An 18,975-nucleotide genomic window follows, 5' to 3' on the forward strand; every position below is an offset into this window, starting at 1 on the left:
CGTTAAATCAGTAAGTGGCTCGAAACAGCATATCCAGACACTACGGGATGATGATGGCATTGAAACAGAGGATGACACGCGTAAAGCTGAAATACTAAACACCTTTTTCCAAAGCTGTTTCACAGATGAAGACCGCACTGCAGTTCCTTCTCTAAATCCTCGCACAAACGAAAAAATGGCTGACATCGAAATAAGTGTCCAAGGAATAGAAAAGCAACTGGAATCACTCAATAGAGGAAAGTCCACTGGACCTGACGGGATACCAATTCGATTCTACACAGAGTACGCGAAAGAACTTGCCCCCCTTCTAACAGCCGTGTACCGCAAGTCTCTAGAGGAACGGAGGGTTCCAAATGATTGGAAAAGAGCACAGATAGTCCCAGTCTTCAAGAAGGGTCGTCGAGCAGATGCGCAAAACTATAGACCTATATCTCTTACGTCGATCTCTTGTAGAATTTTAGAACATGTTTTTTGCTCGCGTATCATGTCATTTCTGGAAACCCAGAATCTACTATGTAGGAATCAACATGGATTCCGGAAACAGCGATCGTGTGAGACCCAACTCGCCTTATTTGTTCATGAGACCCAGAAAATATTAGATACAGGCTCCCAGGTAGATGCTATTTTTCTTGACTTCCGGAAGGCGTTCGATACAGTTCCGCACTGTCGCCTGATAAACAAAGTAAGAGCCTACGGAATATCAGACCAGCTGTGTGGCTGGATTGAAGAGTTTTTAGCAAACAGAACACAGCATGTTGTTATCAATGGAGAGACGTCTACAGACGTTAAAGTAACCTCTGGCGTGCCACAGGGGAGTGTTATGGGACCATTGCTTTTCACAATATATATAAATGACCTAGTAGATAGTGTCGGAAGTTCCATGCGGCTTTTCGCGGATGATGCTGTAGTATACAGAGAAGTTGCTGCATTAGAAAATTGTAGCGAAATACAGGAAGATCTGCAGCGGATAGGCACTTGGTGCAGGGAGTGGCAACTGACCCTTAACATAGGCAAATGTAATGTATTGCGAATACATAGAAAGAAGGATCCTTTATTGTATGATTATATGATAGCGGGACAAACACTGGTAGCAGTTACTTCTGTAAAATATCTGGGAGTGTGCGTACGGAACGATTTGAAGTGGAATGATCATATAAAATTAATTGTTGGTAAGGCGGGTACCAGGTTGAGATTCATTGGGAGAGTGCTTAGAAAATGTAGTCCATCAACAAAGGAGGTGGCTTACAAAACACTCGTTCGACCTATACTTGAGTATTGCTCATCAGTGTGGGATCCGTACCAGGTCGGGTTGACGGAGGAGATAGAGAAGATCCAAAGAAGAGCGGCGCGTTTTGTCACCGGGTTATTTGGTAACCGTGATAGCGTTACGGAGATGTTTAATAAACTCAAGTGGCAGACTCTGCAAGAGAGGCGCTCTGCATCGCGGTGTAGCTTGCTCGCCAGGTTTCGAGAGGGTGCGTTTCTGGATGAGGTATCGAATATATTGCTTCCCCCTACTTATACCTCCTGAGGAGATCACGAATGTAAAATTAGAGAGATTAGTGCGCGCACGGAGGCTTTCAGACAGTCGTTCTTCCCGCGAACCATACGCGACTGGAACAGGAAAGGGAGGTAATGACAGTGGCATGTAAAGTGCCCTCCGCCACACACCGTTGGGTGGCTTGCGGAGTATCAATGTAGATGTAGATGTAGAGGTTGAGCACCCTCACACTTTTACTTAATGGTTTCTGAAGTGTACACCCCGTTATGTTTTGTAAGTTAATCAGTTGTGCATCATGGTCAGATAATCCATTAACCACAGGGAAAGCATGTGTTTGTTCTACATACAAATACATTATCTATTAGAGTACTACTGTCTTGAGCTATACGTGTAGGGATACTGATTACTGATTCTAAGTTATATGTTGTTAACAACACTTCTAGTTCACTTTTCCTATCAGGATTGCTTAGAAAAGTTAACACTGAAATCACCCCAGGTTAGTAACTTCTTTTTGTCTGACAGACAGCATAATAGGGAGTCAAACTTTTTTATGAATAGCTCCCAATCTCCTAGTGGAAACCTGTACACTGTTGCTAATATCAACATTGTCTAGCTGAAGTTAACATGCACAAACCTCAAAGTGCTGATCAACACAAAATTTGCTCACTTCAACAGTTTTGTATTTATACCCTTGTTTTATGAAAATGGGAACTCCTTCTTTATCCATACTAGATCTACAAGTGTAAGATGCTAAATGATACCCATTTATACTGACATTTTCCATCCCCACAGTTACATGCTGCTCAGACAGACAAAGTATACCAATCTCATTCATATTTTCGAGATCATCTAAATACATTATCAGCTCATCTACTTCTTTTTATTCCTCTGATATTTTGGTGAAGTTGATATCATCCTTAGCTTTATCCTTGTTTGCTGTGCATGAAGTTTCTTTTCTTCTATTTTCCTTGGTTGTTGTCTGTCTGGAAATTGACTTTAACCTAAAAAAACCTGTCTGCCTTGGTCGCAATAACCACAGGGATCACCCCTTGTGTGACTGTGGCCCCCCTTACAGTATCTGCTAATAGAGAAGCTAATTTATCTTCCCCCTTCCTAGTAAGGCGCAGGCCATGTGTAGTGTAGCCCCACCTACCAATAGCATCAACTGGACCAACACTCATGTGAGACTTTGCCGGTGTCTGGAGCATCCTGTTCAGTTCTGTGTTAACACGCGATACCCAGGGCTGATCATAGCGCTGAAATACCTCCAAAAACCCAACATTCGTGTGCCCAGTTTCTGTTCCTATTTCATCCAGATCACTCCTAATACAATACCCTGGATTCATAGCCAGGCTGCTTACTGCTCCCCCAACTATAATTACCCGATTTTCCTTCTCAAAGTCCTTGCATAGCTGACATAAGTTTTCTGTCACCTGGCTAAGACTAGCACTTGGTTTCACAAAACTTGTGACCTGGTACTCTGTCCCTAATTTCTCCTGTAGCTGTTGGCCCACACCCCTCCCATGACTGCTACCTATAAGCAGAATTTTTCTTTTCCTATTCTGGTTTGATCCCGACCTGTCTTTTTTCTTTAAGCTAATATTCTGCTTCGATCTACATTCAACTAAATCTGGATATGGCCCTTCCTCCACTACTTCAGATAGTAAGCCAAACTGATTTCCTAACTGAATTTTATAAGTTTTATCAACAGTTTCTCTTCTTCGCCCTTTGCTTGCTACCTTTTACCAGCGCCCAGAGTCCTTTTCCTCCCTTAGCTTAAATAATTCCAAATTCGCGATTTCTAATTCAGCCTTAAGTGCACAAATCTTTGCCGCCAGTTCCGCGATTTTTCTATCCTTTCTATGTAACCTACACTGCAATGGAAGAGCCTCATTATCTATCCTTGTTTCCTCTTCGCTACACTCTCCCCAATGAAACCACAACCTACAGTCTATACAGAACACTCCCTCTTTCAAATTTCTACAGCAACCACCACACTTGTCACACATGGTTTGATAGTAAAACGTAACACAAAAGCAGAAAATAACTTCAACAGCAGAATAGTTTTTTAATCTGTCCTAGTATGTAACTAAACATTAATGTAAACAAACTTATAAACTTGGCTCAGAAATTTTTAATCAACCACACAAATTCTGGATGAGAGACACGAATTAATTTAACTTTGAAGAGCTAAGTCTAGTCAAAAACAAATATCTACACTCATACGAAATTTACGCCAAAATATGTAAACAACGCAACTGCCGGCTTTTACAAAATATTTCCTTTTCGATGTAATTACGTTTAGAAAAGCAAAACCTTCAATACATAGATTAGATAAGAAGTAAATGCACTAGTCTAAAATGTAATATTACCTAAATTAGCTCTTATTCCAATATTAATCGCTTAACTTAGTGAGAGCTTCATAAACTAACATCTGCCTGGCTACAGGGTTGTCAACCTAAGTACATGAAATAAGATTTAATAAAACAATGAAAGTGTTACAGTTGTTTTTCTTCTCTCCTGATGTCCAGTTACTATCTTGTCTTCTTGGAACTATTTTGTTACGGAGAATTTATCAACTCAATTCTGTTTCTGTATTTGGTTTGATTCAATTTCTTGGTTATTTATACAAGTTTCTTATAGGTCTATGTGCACTTCTGTAAGCCAATGAGTTAATTTTTTAAGTTTTTAGTACTGCTGCACAGTTTTTCTTTTTAGTATGCTAAGACTCATTAGCCTTCTTTGCCAAATTTTGTCTCCAGTTATTTTCCTACATATTTATCTATACTTCTGTATTGCTTCTGAATTTAAATGTTTTTGCTGGTTTTCTGTTTCCTGATATCTTTTCTTTTATGGTAATTTTCCCTATCTTTTGTTGATTCTAAAATTAGTATTTGTGAAACAGATGTGTATTCTGGCCAAATGACTGCCTTGCAAGTTGGAGTTTTGGCTACATGACTTCTCCTAGATACATAAATTTGTCTTCCCCTGTTACTCCCATACTTCGTATTTGATTGGGATGTTGCAGTCCTGTTGTTAGTCATTACTGCTTCACTGCTTCTTATCAGAGGAGATGAGTAGTAATGCTTTTCCTACTGTTTCTCTTCCTATCTATTTTGTGCTTTCTCTACACTGTCAGTATTGCTGGGTTATCTACAAAATTTGAACAGACAATTTTGACATTATCCATTTTCTAAGTAGCATTCAACTTCTGGTATTAGATTCTGACAACTGCTCCATCTGTTCAGTGTTCACTTGTTCAAGTATGGTCTGAAAGAAGAATGGAGTTAGTCCATTGCCTTGGGTAATGTCTGTTCATACCTCAACTGAGACTGAAGTTCTTTTGATAGGACTCGTGTTGTCTTCCGTATTTCGGATTCTTTAAGAATATTGAATAAAAGCAGTCTTGCTTTATAGTCATAAGGCTTCTAAAATTTTACAAATGTATTCCAATAGTATTTTGCTCCTTTAGTCTTTTGTCACTTTGGCCTTCATAGGACCTTGCTGTCCTAAGCTATCTCTGATATATCTTGCATTTTAGAATTTCTGCTTTTGTTTTCTCCTTGAACTTTTCATGGAATTTCCTTGAATCTTCTGTGAACATAGTTATCAGTTATTCTAGGCCAGGAATCTTCCTTTTATTATTCAGTGGTAATGGTCAATTTCAACAGGTATCTATGTCTAACTCTGAAATTAATCATCTTTTTGGAATTGTGCTTTGCTATTGGCACATAAGCCATCTGATATTCCCAAATCATATTATTGTTGACCTCATATCTTTTTGGTGGCGTATGTGGGGGTAGGGGGATGTTTGCTGCCAACAATTTTGCTAAATGTCTTTTTTTACCATCTTTCCTTTTTTTACGTCCACAGTCAGGCAGACGTTTATAAATGAAAAAATTTTCTCCCTGGACTGTTACAGAATGTATTTATTCAAAATTGTTAATTTGGCAGTTGCATGATTCTAAAGTAATAGCTCAGTGTGCTATATGAATGCTTTGTAATTCCGTTTGAGACAACACTTTCTTTGTGTTAACCATGTTTACAAATTCCATATTCATTATAAGACAAGTGTCCTTGTCATCTGTATGCCTATACAATAGTAGTACTTCATGTAATAATTTCCATCAAAGTCATGTCATACTGCACATCTTAATTTCCACTCCCCATGCACCAGATGTTACATTTAATGGCTTTGACTTAGTTCATAGTAAGCTCTCACTTGAGAATGGCATAAGTCAAAATTCCAGTTGTGAATAAATACGTTTAATAACAGTTTAGGCAGAAAATGTTCTCACCTCCATTCTGTACCAGTTTGAGGATAAAAAATTTAATAAAATTGATGATTGTGTACCTCTCATTTACATATTGAATTATTGCAGGTATAGAGTCTTTCTGGAGGTAATGAAAAATTTGGTACCAATTGCAACATAGATTTGCCATTTATGAGTACCAAGCCTAGTCCTGGAGTAGTTTCATGAATTTCTTCCCTGTGTTCTCTGCGAAGAATCTACAGTTCTCCGAACGTAGTATTTCTTCATCTGTGAATGTACTACTTTGTAGTGCCAACTTTAACTTGTCCATTTACAATGCCTGAAAGTATTTAGTTTGCCAATATTTGTTAATGTTTCCATATTTAATGGTCAAAGCCTGTATGTAGTTTTGGATGTGAACTTAAGGTTGGGTTTAGAAGTCACTCCTCACCTCTGCATGTTGCTCTGGGCTGCCCAGAGCACAAAGGACCAAATGTGTCACTTCCGATGATCGATTCAACTGTCAGAATTCATAATAAGAAAAAGTAAACGTAAATTTCACCCAAGGTGTAAGTGCATGGCAGATTAAAGACGTTTTTGGTCACTTTTCTTTGTGAAGTGTTGGAGGAAGTATGATTACAACTCAATTACTGGCTTGTATTGTTATTTACAGTACTGAAGACAAAGGGAGAAAATGAAGAGAGAATATTACTACCATTCTGTTTCAGTAACTGCAACAGTTTATCGTGTCCTCTTTAATGATATTTTCAAGCCTCACTTACAGCATTTTGTGGACCAATCACATGTTGGTGGGTGTTAGTATAATGGTATTTATTTACTGTCTCATCATTTGTAAATCACTTTACATTTCTTGAAATGTTTCAGGTGGAAACCTCAACAAGATACACATATGATAGTGCAAGGTAAGTTTTCATAATTCACTGCAGAACTTTTTTGAGAAATATAAATTTTTATTTATTAATTGTGTGAGTACTTCAGATATAAAATGCACTACTGTAATTATTCAGTATTAGTGATAAGCAGCAGCATTACAAGGCAGTATGGTCAGTAATGCTATTTTCTGCAACAATCATTATGTCACTGTTCCTAAATATTTAGAGCGAATGTCTAATATCCATACAGGAAAACCAAAGTTCAGGTGGAATGTCAGCACCTGTATTGGGCTGAATGCGGAATGTCACATGAAAATCACTGAAATTCAACAGATTCATCTTGATGAGCACAAGCTAATATCATACTGCAATAGAAAAGTAAGAAGGAAGGGTGAGTGGCTATATATTCAAAAATTGGAGCTGATTCCTGGCCTTCCAGATTAATGAATATAGTGTTGAACAGCTCTTTCAACGCTGTGCCACATTGGTGCTCAGGAAGCACACAAGCTTGTTGTGGTGACAGTGTACAGGCCACCATCAAGAAGAATCTTAAGTATCTGCTGCCACTTTCAGTAGGCTGTGGAGACTTAACTGGTGAATCCTCATTCTCTTTGTTTCTCCTTCGTCCCGGTGTGTTCCTGAAGGCTGGCCCATTCATGAGACACATTACAGGTGACAAGGTAATGCATAATTCCCAGCTCCGGATCAACAGGTAGGGTTCGCACATACACTGATACAGTCCAGGCCCAAAGAGGGGTAACTGCCTAAGCTGTTACCTTCCCAAATCCCAATTGGTCCCTCTGTCAGGAGTTTGGGAGGTGTGACCTGAGGTGTGAACAGTCATTTATGGTGGGTGAATCCCACCTCTGAGGGTGCCCCCAGTTGGAAGGAGCATGCCATTGTAGATGTTGGCAATCATGGGGATTTGTTTTTTTTACAGTGGCTCACCATCTTAGTGCATGTCTGCTAAACGTAAACAGAATGAGGCTAAAGATTTGAAGACCCTCCCAACTGCACCTTGGTTCCTCATGGTATCATGTACTGGAGGTGGTCCATCCTTTGCTACAGTTAATGTGTGCATTATTCTGAAAGGTGGTGTTGCAGTTGCAGGCCCTGTGAAATGCAACTTTGCTTCTGAAGACGTATTGTGATTCTCAAGCTCAACTGCTTACAGCATCACATATCCAGAGCTATCCTGTTCGTGTGGAGAACCATCTTAAACTGAACTCATCACATGGTGTTCTTTACGTTCTGATGCTTGATGGCCTCACGGAGGGAGAAGTCCACAGTAATCTCTCTCATCATGGCATCACTGTGGCCCACTGAGTAATGAAAAGGATGGATGCAAACTTAATGCCCACATGCATTCTTTTTCTACCGTTTGCTTGAGTAATGTTTGCCTCAAAGATTAAGGCAGGCTATAAAGTCATCATGGTCCAACCTTACATTCCAAACCAGATGAGTTCCTACAAGTGTCAACATTATAATAAAACACATATCCTGTCAAAACAGGGCCAAATGTGTTACTCTTGGCAGAGATGCTCACGAGGGCAGCAGTTTCCTCCTCCTCTCTGCTGTCTCAATTGTAATCCCATGAGTTTCCCATGTGTCTTAATGAGCGAACCATACAGGAGATCTGAGTGAAGGACATCAAACTCCACTTTGTCACTCACAGTTGTTAGCTAGTCAAAATCTGTGAATTTTATGATTGGCATTTACAGTACCGTATTTGCTATGCTATGCATAATGGAGGATATGCCCACCCAGACTTGCGACCACAAGTTCAGTATTGCAGTAGTGGAGTTACCCAGGTCACAGTAGCATCCCCATCTCCTCCTACAGATGCGTAACAAGCCATGTGATCTTTGTCCCTTGTGGCGAAATAAATTGTAACACAACTGTCAATCTGAAAGGACAAAAGCAATACTCACACAAAGACTTTCTACAGCTAAAAAACATGATATTTATCTGGCAACTAGAAAGTTCTAAGAAATCGTACAAAAACAAACGGTCTTCACCTTCCTTGACTAGGAGATCCTCTTCAGTGGTGTTGGCACATATACCCTCACCTGGCTGACCTCCATTTTGCTGGTGCTCGCTGCCTACCAATTTTCTGCCATGGAATTCACAGGATGGCCCAGAGGGAATGCCAATATGTTAGTAGATCTCATGGAACAGGATTTTCCAGCCTCTGCCCCTGTAGCAGTGAATTTTTGAAGGTGGGCACTCAGCAGCTACCAAGGTGACTAACCTTCATTTGTTCCCTCCTCCCCAATCCCCATTATGACTTCTCCAATGGAACGTTTGTGGCATTAGATCGAGCCAACAGGAATTACAGCTGTTCTTGGAATTGCAGTGTCTGTTTTTTTCTGCTTCCAAGAATAAAAATTGTCCTCACAACCCCTTTGACCTCTCATGTTTCTTCTGGTCCACTTTCACCTTTCCCCCACAGACAGCATTCCACCTCATGGGGGAGCCATGTTGGTCATCGGTCTCATTGAACACTCGACTGCTAGCTATGGCAGTCTGCACTTTTCTTCCTCATTTCACCTTTTTTCTTTTGTAACATCTACTCTCCTCCGTGATTAGCTGTTACCAAGTTGGACTTGCTCCAGCTCATTGGTCAGCTCCCTCACTCCTTTTTGCTGCTTGGTTAGTTTAATGCCCACCATCTGCTTTCGGGCTCTAGGAGAACCTGTCCAAGAGGTTTTGTCTTAGCTGACGTTCTGAATCCTCTCTCATATCAGTGAAACACCCATGTCCCTTTCAGATTCCATGCACATTTATTACCATCTAGACCTCTTGTTCTGCACTGTACAGCTTGCCCGTCATCTCAAATGGCCCGTTCCCTCTGACACATACTCAAATGATCACTTTCTGTGTGCTGTCTATTCGCAGACTCTTACCCCACCTGAGTGCAAACCCAATTTGCAGCTTTCTATGGCCGACTGGAGGCTTTACTCGTCCCTCGCGACGTTTGCACAGCTGTGATGACCAGGTAAAGTATCTTCCAAAACTTATCCTTACTGCTGCAGAATGTTCCATGCCGTGTACTTAAAGTTGACTGTAGCATGTCCTGGTCCCTGGTAGACTGAGGCATGCAGCAATGTGTTTCACTGGTGGAGATGTGCTCTTCACCCTATGATGGTGAGTTATATTCATTATGAAGAGAGGTGTGTGCAGTGTTGTCACATTTTTCGGGATACTAAAAAACCTACCTGGATGTCGTTTATTAGGTATTTTAAGTTTCACTCCCTCTTCTGTTGCGTGGAGCAACATTCATCGGCTCTCTGGGACCAAACTCGATTCCCCAATTCCTGGTATGACCATGTCAACTCCCATGCTATCTCCAACACCTCGGACAGCTATTTTACAGAGATTTCAAGCCCCACCCACTATAACGGTGCCTTCCATGTGTAGAGGACAAGGGAGTTATTTTTAAGAAATACGGTGCGAAATTTTGATTTAGTGTGTTTCAGTGCGTGATGTGCCAGCCTCACGGCAAATGATGGACGAAGGCCGGCCAGCGCGTTATGCAGGTGACACAGTTTTGCAATAATCGTCGGTATGTGTGTATGTGCGCGACAGCCATCAGAATGCAGCATTAGCAGAACTAAGCAGGCGCGGGCTGCATGTGGCACGGTTGCGTCAGTGAACTCCTCTATAACCTTCTAATAAACACGCAGCTGTGTAACTGGCGGATTCAGCAGCGGCCTGCACTATTTAAGTGCATCAGAGGTGGGCGTTGGCATTTGGTTCGACCGATTGGGCATTCGGTCACTGTCACGTCGTCGTCATCAGTGACGCTGTCCCTGAGGACCGGCTGGCGGAGGGCGTTGCCCGCTGCTGCACCAGCGACTCCCGGCGTCGTCACGAGCCGCCGCATCTGCAGGGGGCGAGCTGGGCCGGGCCTCATGCTGCTGACCTACCGCCTGCACAGCTGCTGACTGAGTGCAGCATCGCGTTCCCCGGACTGCGTGCATCAGCACGTCTCCACCATGACATGAGTGGTGAGGCTGAGCTACCAGAGAATTTATTGGAAGAACCAACAATAAAAAATAGGAAGATTGCTAAAAACAGCCACCTTCTTCTACCCAGCCATGCCCTACAACCCCAACCATGTCACCCGCTCCGGTCGTCCTATTATGTAGGGAAACAAGTGGAGGCAGCTCAGCTCATATCCTCTCAGAAACATGAATGCTACAATGTTGCTATTACTATGAGGGATGTAGACCATGCCCTCACTTCATCCAGATCATTTGCCCTAGAGCTAGACAGTGTTCAAATTGAGATGTTGCAGCATTCTCTTGTAGGTCAGCACCTTCTCCTTTGTAGGTACAATTATATTTGGGCAGATTGCATGTTTCCTAGATGCTGGTGTGAAGCCACTGTTATACCCAACCTAAGCCTTCCTTCTCTCACCAGCTGTGTTTCCAGGGTGATAGATATGATTCATGGGCAGATGGTTTTGTGGCTTCGAGCATGCTGTTCTGTGTTTGACCGTGTTTTCACTTCGTCATCCGATATCTTGAATGGTTCCCTGTGGAAATAAGGCTATGGCCATATTATTTGATTCGGAAGAAGTCTGATACATCTGCTGGAGGACTGGTATCATCTGTAGTCTATACATGTGGGGCTTCAGAGGCCATCTGCCCCATTTACTAGAGGAAGTTTTGAAAGATGTTTTCCAAAAGTTTATATTGTTTGGCCTTGTCACACACATTTATCCAGGAAAATGGGATGCCTGAATACTCGTCCTGGGTATCATTGTCTTTGCTATCCCCTTTAACCATATTATGGGCTCTCTCCCACGAAGTATCTGTTGCAGTCCTACGTCAACATGTCTCCTTGAGCAGCGTCTTCAGCGTCATTCCTATCATCTTTTCTCATGGAACATGGGCAGTGGCTTTCACTTTTCCACTGTCATAACCTTTTGTATAAGTATTTGGCGGTGGAATGAGTTTCTTACACCATCTTTACATCTTGCGCCTTGTGCTCTTTCATTCTCTGAAACAGGAAATTCCTGGAGGAGCTCATGTTTGATATGAAACTTCCTTCGTCCTCCCATGTATCGTACTTGGCTGTACATAGTACCCAATCCCTCAGTTTCCTACATCTCCTAATTGGTATTTCCAGAGAAGCGGATCAGACAGCCCTCCTCCATTTCTTGTGATCCCTTGTCCATTCATAACTAGACTGTGGGTGTTTAGTTCATTCCTCTGCACCTCTGTTCATCATATGCTGTCTGAACACACTCCATTATGGAATACGTTTCTCCAGTGGCTGCTTTTTCACCAGCCCGGTTGAGTGTCTGCAGAAGACGCTGGACTGCTAGTCATACTGGTATGTCGTCCTCCTCAGTGGATAGGCATTCCATTTCTCTTTCACACCTGGGGACTCATCCTATTACATCTTATTTGATGACTCCTTTGCCTGCCAGTACGGGGATCGCCATTCTTCCCTGTTACCTCCTGGAGTTCGCTTTTGGCTTCAGGTTACCTCCCACGTTCCTGATGGTTGTTAACCCTTCGCCATCTTGGCTTCATGTAGCTGCCCATGTTCATCGTGGACTTCATTTTCTTCACTTTTATAAGCAGGACCCACCGTAGGAAAAAATGCATAAATAGTATGGACTAATCTGTTGTCAGGGTACAAAATTCGTTGCAATATTACACTCTACACGAATTGTACTGACTGGCAGTATGCCCACCAGTTGATAACTCAAACATTTTACCAATATTATGCATCATCACTTGTTTTTTCGAGAAACCTAGTGGCGATCCTGTTGAATATTTGTGACGAAAGTCTGTAATGTGTTTTGTTTTCATCTCTGATTTAAACATAACATTTGCATGTACTTCAAATCGTTTAGAAATATGTATCCAGTATACATATGAATTGTCGATGTTGCAAGGTCCAGGAGGTATTATCACAATTTCCCCATTCCCTAGATGCAATTTATTATTAATTCTGTGGTGATAGCTATGCTTTTGTGTGTTTGCAGCCCACTCAATGCTGTACATCACTACCCCCTGCTCATCTATTGCAGGAAATTAATTTGCTTTTAATTTAGACCAATTATTATTAGAGTGAACGTCATTACATCGTAGCTTCAAATGATGTGGAGACTTGCATACTGCTTGTTTTTATACAATTTTGAGGAACAATATCAGGCAGAAATATCCTCAGGTATGAACTGAAGTCATGGTAGTGTCGAACATTGTACAACAGCTGATTCCTATTGGTGAAGTGACAACAGAATTCTTCAGGTGGCCTTAAATTACCAAGAGCTCCATACCCCCAGCAACATCTAAATTGACAGTTCCACTTTTCTTGGATTTCCACACTGTCTCAAGCAATGTATCCTACATAAAGACTCTGTAAAATTTCGTGATTTTAAATTTTCTGACGAGATTAAGGCGATCTCAGAGTATGTTCGTAATCCTTCTCTCCATTACCATTGCTGTGGGCCTTTTTAAAATATCCAACCCAAGCCATTTCCTGTATTTTAAATATAGGCCTTAACCGATAGCGATGGCCTCCATAGTCATTATGCTTTTTAGCTGTTTGTATTTGCTTTTCGCTTTTTCGGGCGTTCTCTACTGCTTGGAATATGATAGCAGCTCTCCTAGCTTATGTAACCAGAGCTGACAGCACAGCAAATGGAGGTATTAGGAACTAAATTATTCCACCAGATGTCTTTGGTATTGGTAGGAATCTGGGCGTTTTAACACATAGTTTCCTTCCTTCTTTCTGCCCCAAAGCACTTTTTGCCACTATCACCACTGATTTGATGCAGTTTTTTAAACACCCCATTGGTTCTTCTTCTTTAGTGTGCAGTGAAGTGCATTCATTATTGCTTGAAGTTTAGTCCAGTACCCAATTTAAGTTCGAGAAAACATTGCCTTATCAACCCCATATGCAGAAATAGGTTATCCTACATCAACATCCATCCCTTGACATACCTGTGCAGCCTTATCAATGAGTATTTAGTCTGCAATTTGATTATATTTATTTGTAGTGCAGGCAATGTTGTGCTTTTTGCATACATTGTCCAGAACCTTACAGCCCCTATCACCATAAGCCAGGTGCTATTTCAATTTTTTTCCAGCTCCACAGAAATTCTATTGAGAGATACAAAGTTCAAATGGCAGATACTCGAGAATACCACCTTCAACTCTGTTGATGTGTTTCCTAGCACTCATGTCACACTACTGCATGGTTTGAGGTTTGCTTTTCATATTACATAGCAAATTGCGAGTGTTCACCCAGCTGTTGAGCTTCGATGAGAAACTAAGCAATTTCATCAATGCCCTGTTCACTCTACATTTTATGACCTGCTCTATGAGGAACATATTGGGTTCAAAGATTTTTTGTAATTCGTTTCTGACATCAATAGGTTTGTTCTTAATTGTCTGTTTAATAATGCGATTGTACTTGCAATGATTTCTGGCTGTATGTTCAGCCATTTTCACATATGTTGAAGATTAAATTCCTTCCACAGTAGTTTTTTGATTGTCCAGTTAAACTATTTGGCAGTACTAGTTTCCAAATGGGAGAATGTTGAATTGTGATTTATCCCACATCATTCCAATTCTGCTTTGAAATGCCTCTCGTAAAATTCACTTCCGTGGTATGCGTCAAGGTTATTGGGCAGTCCTGTCTGCAACAATTGTTCAGAAACCTCTGAAACCACCTTCCCAGTCTTTACCTTCAAAGGTAAGCTCCAAGCGAAATTGGAATGTGTGTGTGTGACCATTAGAGTGTACATGAAACCATTATTGGTTTGTAAGTATTCTTGCGTATCTAAGAGGTCCGTCTGCCATACATAATCCATTTCTCGTATTATCAGAAATATTGTGCATGCAGGTCTGTAAAGCTCATGAACAACTCTCTCCACATTTACTCGATGATGCATATTTTTCGAAGCTCAGATAAGCTCGATTCTCTGCACTGGCTGAAACTGTAAGCAGTCGTACTTGATTTATGATTTCATTTAATTATCATAATATATATTCTCTGGAGGTAGATTGTTCAGTCTTCTATACTGAACTTAGACTATTTTACCTGCACAATGTAGAGCTGCTACAGATGGTTTAGTTAAAATCCTGTATTTGTCGCTCTATGATACTTCCATTCATCTTTTCATTGTTTTACATGCATTGGTAATGTGTAATATTGGATTACATGTTTTTATAGTTTCAGGGTATATTTTTAACATTTGACGTTTTCAGAGTTATTAACTGTAGCTGCGTAGGAAATCTTTCAAATTCCTTGTTCCCAATTCTTATTGCCTTCTTGGTTAAACATATTGAGTGCTTAGATAACAAATATGGTTTTGTCCTGATGACTCCATATGTTCTGTCTTAACTCAGCATTACTCCTGTTCCTGCTTTTATCCATAGTCCACGACAGCTGCTCCAGCCTGTCACTTAGTGGTTTAAATGTTACTGAGAGATACTGGTCTCATTGCAGTTGACCTAACTTTCACAAAAGTAATTTCTGTCAAATTGCCTTCTGCACCACAGTTTTTAACATTACACTTTTTCGACAACATGCTGCTGTATACTAAGCCATTTTTGAGACAGTTTAATCTTACATGTGCGTTCAGACTGAGTGGTGATGGGCATGAAGTGCCTTAGCTATCACATTGACATTCCACACATATGTTAGTTTTACATTAACTCCTTCAATTTTCTTGTCGACACACAGTTCATATTGCTGTATTCGAGCATGCAACACCTCAACATTCATAGCACCTGCTCACTTCCATTAATTTAGTGCTGACTGCTTCCATTTTTTTTGTCAAATGCACATGCTTTGTGTCCTCTGAATGAAAGTGCAAGTTTGTACATAATGTAAAAATACTGACACAGGTGCGTTTTGGTGCATTGCCCTTTTTGAATAAATTTGTTGAAGTTTTGTTTCTATTGACCCTCATTCAGTTTACTAGTTTCATCTATAACCAGCAAATTATACTGAGAGTTACTGCAGCAATCCTCACATACAACGAATTCATTGAGTGACATGTCAGTTCCTACACCTGCTTGGAAAATATGCTTTGAATTCAGATTGTCCTGTTCGAAAGTTACAAGGTTGGTGTATCCCAGACCAACAGCTTTGGTTTGCTTAAGTATGTCTCACTGAAATAAAATGTATTGACTTACATGTGGCGAGCAAAGCAGAGATATCTGCAGATATCCTGATTTTCCACTGAGTTGTTGCCAAATATGAATATGCAGTTTGGTTTTACGTTTCCAGGTGGTGGAATATCACTGCTTTTGCTGGCTGTCTAGTGTGTTACTCCCTTAACTCCATGCGAAATTTCCTGCAGAAGCTGATATTTTGACTGAAACAATTTTTGAAAAATATATACATGCTCTAAGTGGACTCCCACAGAATGTCAGCAGTGTAAAGAGTAGATTATTTTCTGCTGCATCCCTGAAAACCAAAACACTTCTAATAGTAGGAAGTAATGATCCATTCATCCCGTTGTTCTGGTTTCTACCTTCTTCATTGCAGGACCAGTCATTTAAAGACCTGTGTGGTGACACTGTTTCATCCACTTGGTTATGGTGGTAACTAGTTTATTTACATTGAAATGGAGGGGTTTTATAAACTTACTTATAGCTGGCTATATAAACCAACTTAAATAAGATCATAATTCAGTGCTCACATCTGTTAATGTTGAATCATACATTTCCACTTCCATCAATGCAGAGAATGCATCATGGAGTTGAGCTATGGTAGTTTCCAATGGGTGGAGAGTTTGGCAAACTGTCCACAGCAGATCACTGCCCAGTGTGTCATAGAACTGGAGGCTATGTGATTGCCTTGTTTGCCAACACATTAGCTCATCCTGTACTGCATTTCATTAAAATGTTAAAAATCTGCTCCTGTAGATCTGTGCTCCCTCTGTTATTAAATATTTTAACTGTACCAACTTAATCCCCTACAGAAATAGTAACATCAGGGGGAACAAATTTTTCCGTGGAACAAGGTTGAACTCTGCTCTGACATATTGCATGGTCAATGTCATTCATTTAAGGAGAAGTATACTTTGTCATCACTAAATTGATAGTTTTCAAGTACTACCACCCTATTTGATATTACACTGACACTGGCGTGCTTACACTCACTGGTATTCAAACAGTTGGTTTGATTGAACAGCATTATGTTGACACAATATGTCTGCTGCTGCAACGACTTCACCTTTCCTGCAAGGAAAACACATAGTGTTAGTTAGAAGCTTATTTGCTCATTTTCTCTGTTCATCAGCATCAGCATTAATACTTGAACTGGCTCAGATCAGGGACTTTTGATGCATAACTTGACATCATTATCCTTTGATGTTTGTTACAAGTGAGCGATTTATTTATCAATTGCTGTTAGTATATTTTCGCGTCATCTACTATTATTATAGTTATAATTGTGATGATGATGATGATGATGATGATGATAATGATGATGATGATGATCTTCAAATCCCGTATTTTGTGCACATTCGTGTACTTCTCAGGCACATTTATGCACTTTATTAACTGTGTAGTGCATAGAGCCACTTTCTGCATTGCATCACTCACTTGTTTTGTGTTACTTGCTGCACTTAGATCGCACAATCCAGTGATAGCTCTCATAGTAGCAGCAGTAGCATGTCAGAGTACTGTGAGCTGGTCCACATTTTCGTAAGAAGCGTGTTACTTTAAATTTTGTCAGTGTTCCTTACATTCAACTCCTATATTTCATGTGTGTGTGTGTGTGTGTGTGTGTGTGTGTGTGTGTGTGTGTGTGTGTGTGTGTGTGTATTTACCATGCCAACTCTGTTATGGGCAGATATAGTAATTGCTGTGAACCAAGTTGGTGATACTTCGCTCACAGCTCCAGGCAGTGTTTTCCACCGATTGGTTCACTGCTGCGGTCACCTTGGGTACTGCCCACACTGAGATCTACCTCTCACTTGTTTGTGAGTGGGAAGTCATTCTAGTGTGTGGGTGGCAGTGGAAGAATTTCCATGTTGCCAATCAGAGAGCCTGCTCAGTTCATCTGATGAAAAGATTTGGGTGCTGTCTATGGCTGATGAATTCCACTTACCATGTTCCAGATGAAGCCTCTCAGCATGCTAGACTGGGCATTTGCAGTTGGTAGTATTACTGTTAGTTGGAAGCTCTGATGATAGGTGTGTAGTGGAGCCATTTAGAGATATGGCTGCATAGGACTGGAAGGAATCCATTGTGCTTTCTGTGTGCATACTGAGAGGGGGGAGGAATGGGTGCTTCCGGATGCCATGAAAAGTGTGGCATAGTCAGCTGTTGGTGTTGGCTCATGTTGGTGCTGACAATATGTACCACGTTGGATTGGAAGAGATTCTATCTAGTTTCAGGCGACTACCTGTAGTAGTACTACTCACAGTCTCGTTTGTGAGATGAAGGCGGAGCCCACCATTTTTAGCATCATGGGCACAACTGAAAGTGGTTCTTTGGTACGGAGCGGAGTGAAGGTCGGAATCAGATTCCGAGACAGTTCTGCAACTATGTAGGTTGCAGATTCCTCGACTAGCGCTAAAAGGTGGTAGTTCACGATTGCTGCTAAATTGGTCAGGAATCCATTACACAAAGGAAGCAGTTCCACACGAGTGTGGGGGATGTGTAGAGGAGACGGTGCTTTTTTTAGGTGAGATGGTCTCGGATGAGAGCGGAAAGAGCTTCAGCTTCAAAGATTGCTAGTAGACAACCAAAAAAGGGTAGATACAACCACAATAAGTACAGTAGTTGTAAATTGTCGTAGCTGCATTAGAAAAGAACCAGGGCTCAGTGCTAACAGAAAGCACTGAACCTCAAATCGTTATAGGTATGGAAACAAGCTGAAATTTTTTCAAAAGACTTAACCATGTTCATAAAGGATTCATGTTGTACTGTTCATTGCTGTTAGAAGTAGTTTACCTTGCAGTGAAATTTCAGTAAATAGTTCCTGTGAGGTACTATGGGTAGTGATCAGTTAAAAGTTCCAGGCTGAGAGACTGTGGTCGATCTGTAAAACTGCTTCTTCCTGACGTTTCATTGCCAACTGTGGGCAACATCTTCGGAGGTGAGTCAACAATGGCTGCCAGGCCAGAGAGATCGTGTTTAGAGTGCATCACCATACTTCACTTCCACTGACTGTAAGTCTATCTGTGAGTAACATCATTATTCTCAATTGAATGTAATCGATCGTCACACCGTTGGTGCAAAGTCGACCACCATATCCTGTGTAACTTTAAGCCTTCCTGTTTTCTGCTGAAATTATTGTGGTGTTCCTTCCCTATACATACACATGCATAATAATGCGATGT

At 40.9% G+C, this 18,975-nt stretch overlaps 1 protein-coding gene across 3 annotated transcripts in view; it reads left to right on the forward strand.

The window, feature by feature from the left end:
- The window catches only part of LOC124720333 (zinc finger protein 726-like), a 326,530-nt gene that overhangs the window by 286,111 nt on the left and 21,444 nt on the right, over nucleotides 1–18,975 (forward strand). Inside the window, exon 1 of one of the 3 annotated variants that reach the window (XM_047245650.1) lies at nucleotides 6,562–6,677. The exons of the other annotated variants lie outside the window; for them this stretch is intronic. Within the exon in view, the coding sequence (XP_047101606.1) occupies nucleotides 6,631–6,677 (47 nt within the window). The 5' untranslated portion in view covers nucleotides 6,562–6,630. Of the gene's footprint in view, nucleotides 1–6,561; nucleotides 6,678–18,975 lie in introns of those variants that run through there. 3 annotated transcript variants of the gene reach the window in all.

Source organism: Schistocerca piceifrons, chromosome 11, assembly GCF_021461385.2.
Source record: "Schistocerca piceifrons isolate TAMUIC-IGC-003096 chromosome 11, iqSchPice1.1, whole genome shotgun sequence".
In the NCBI taxonomy this organism is placed as follows: Eukaryota; Metazoa; Arthropoda; class Insecta; order Orthoptera; family Acrididae; genus Schistocerca; species Schistocerca piceifrons.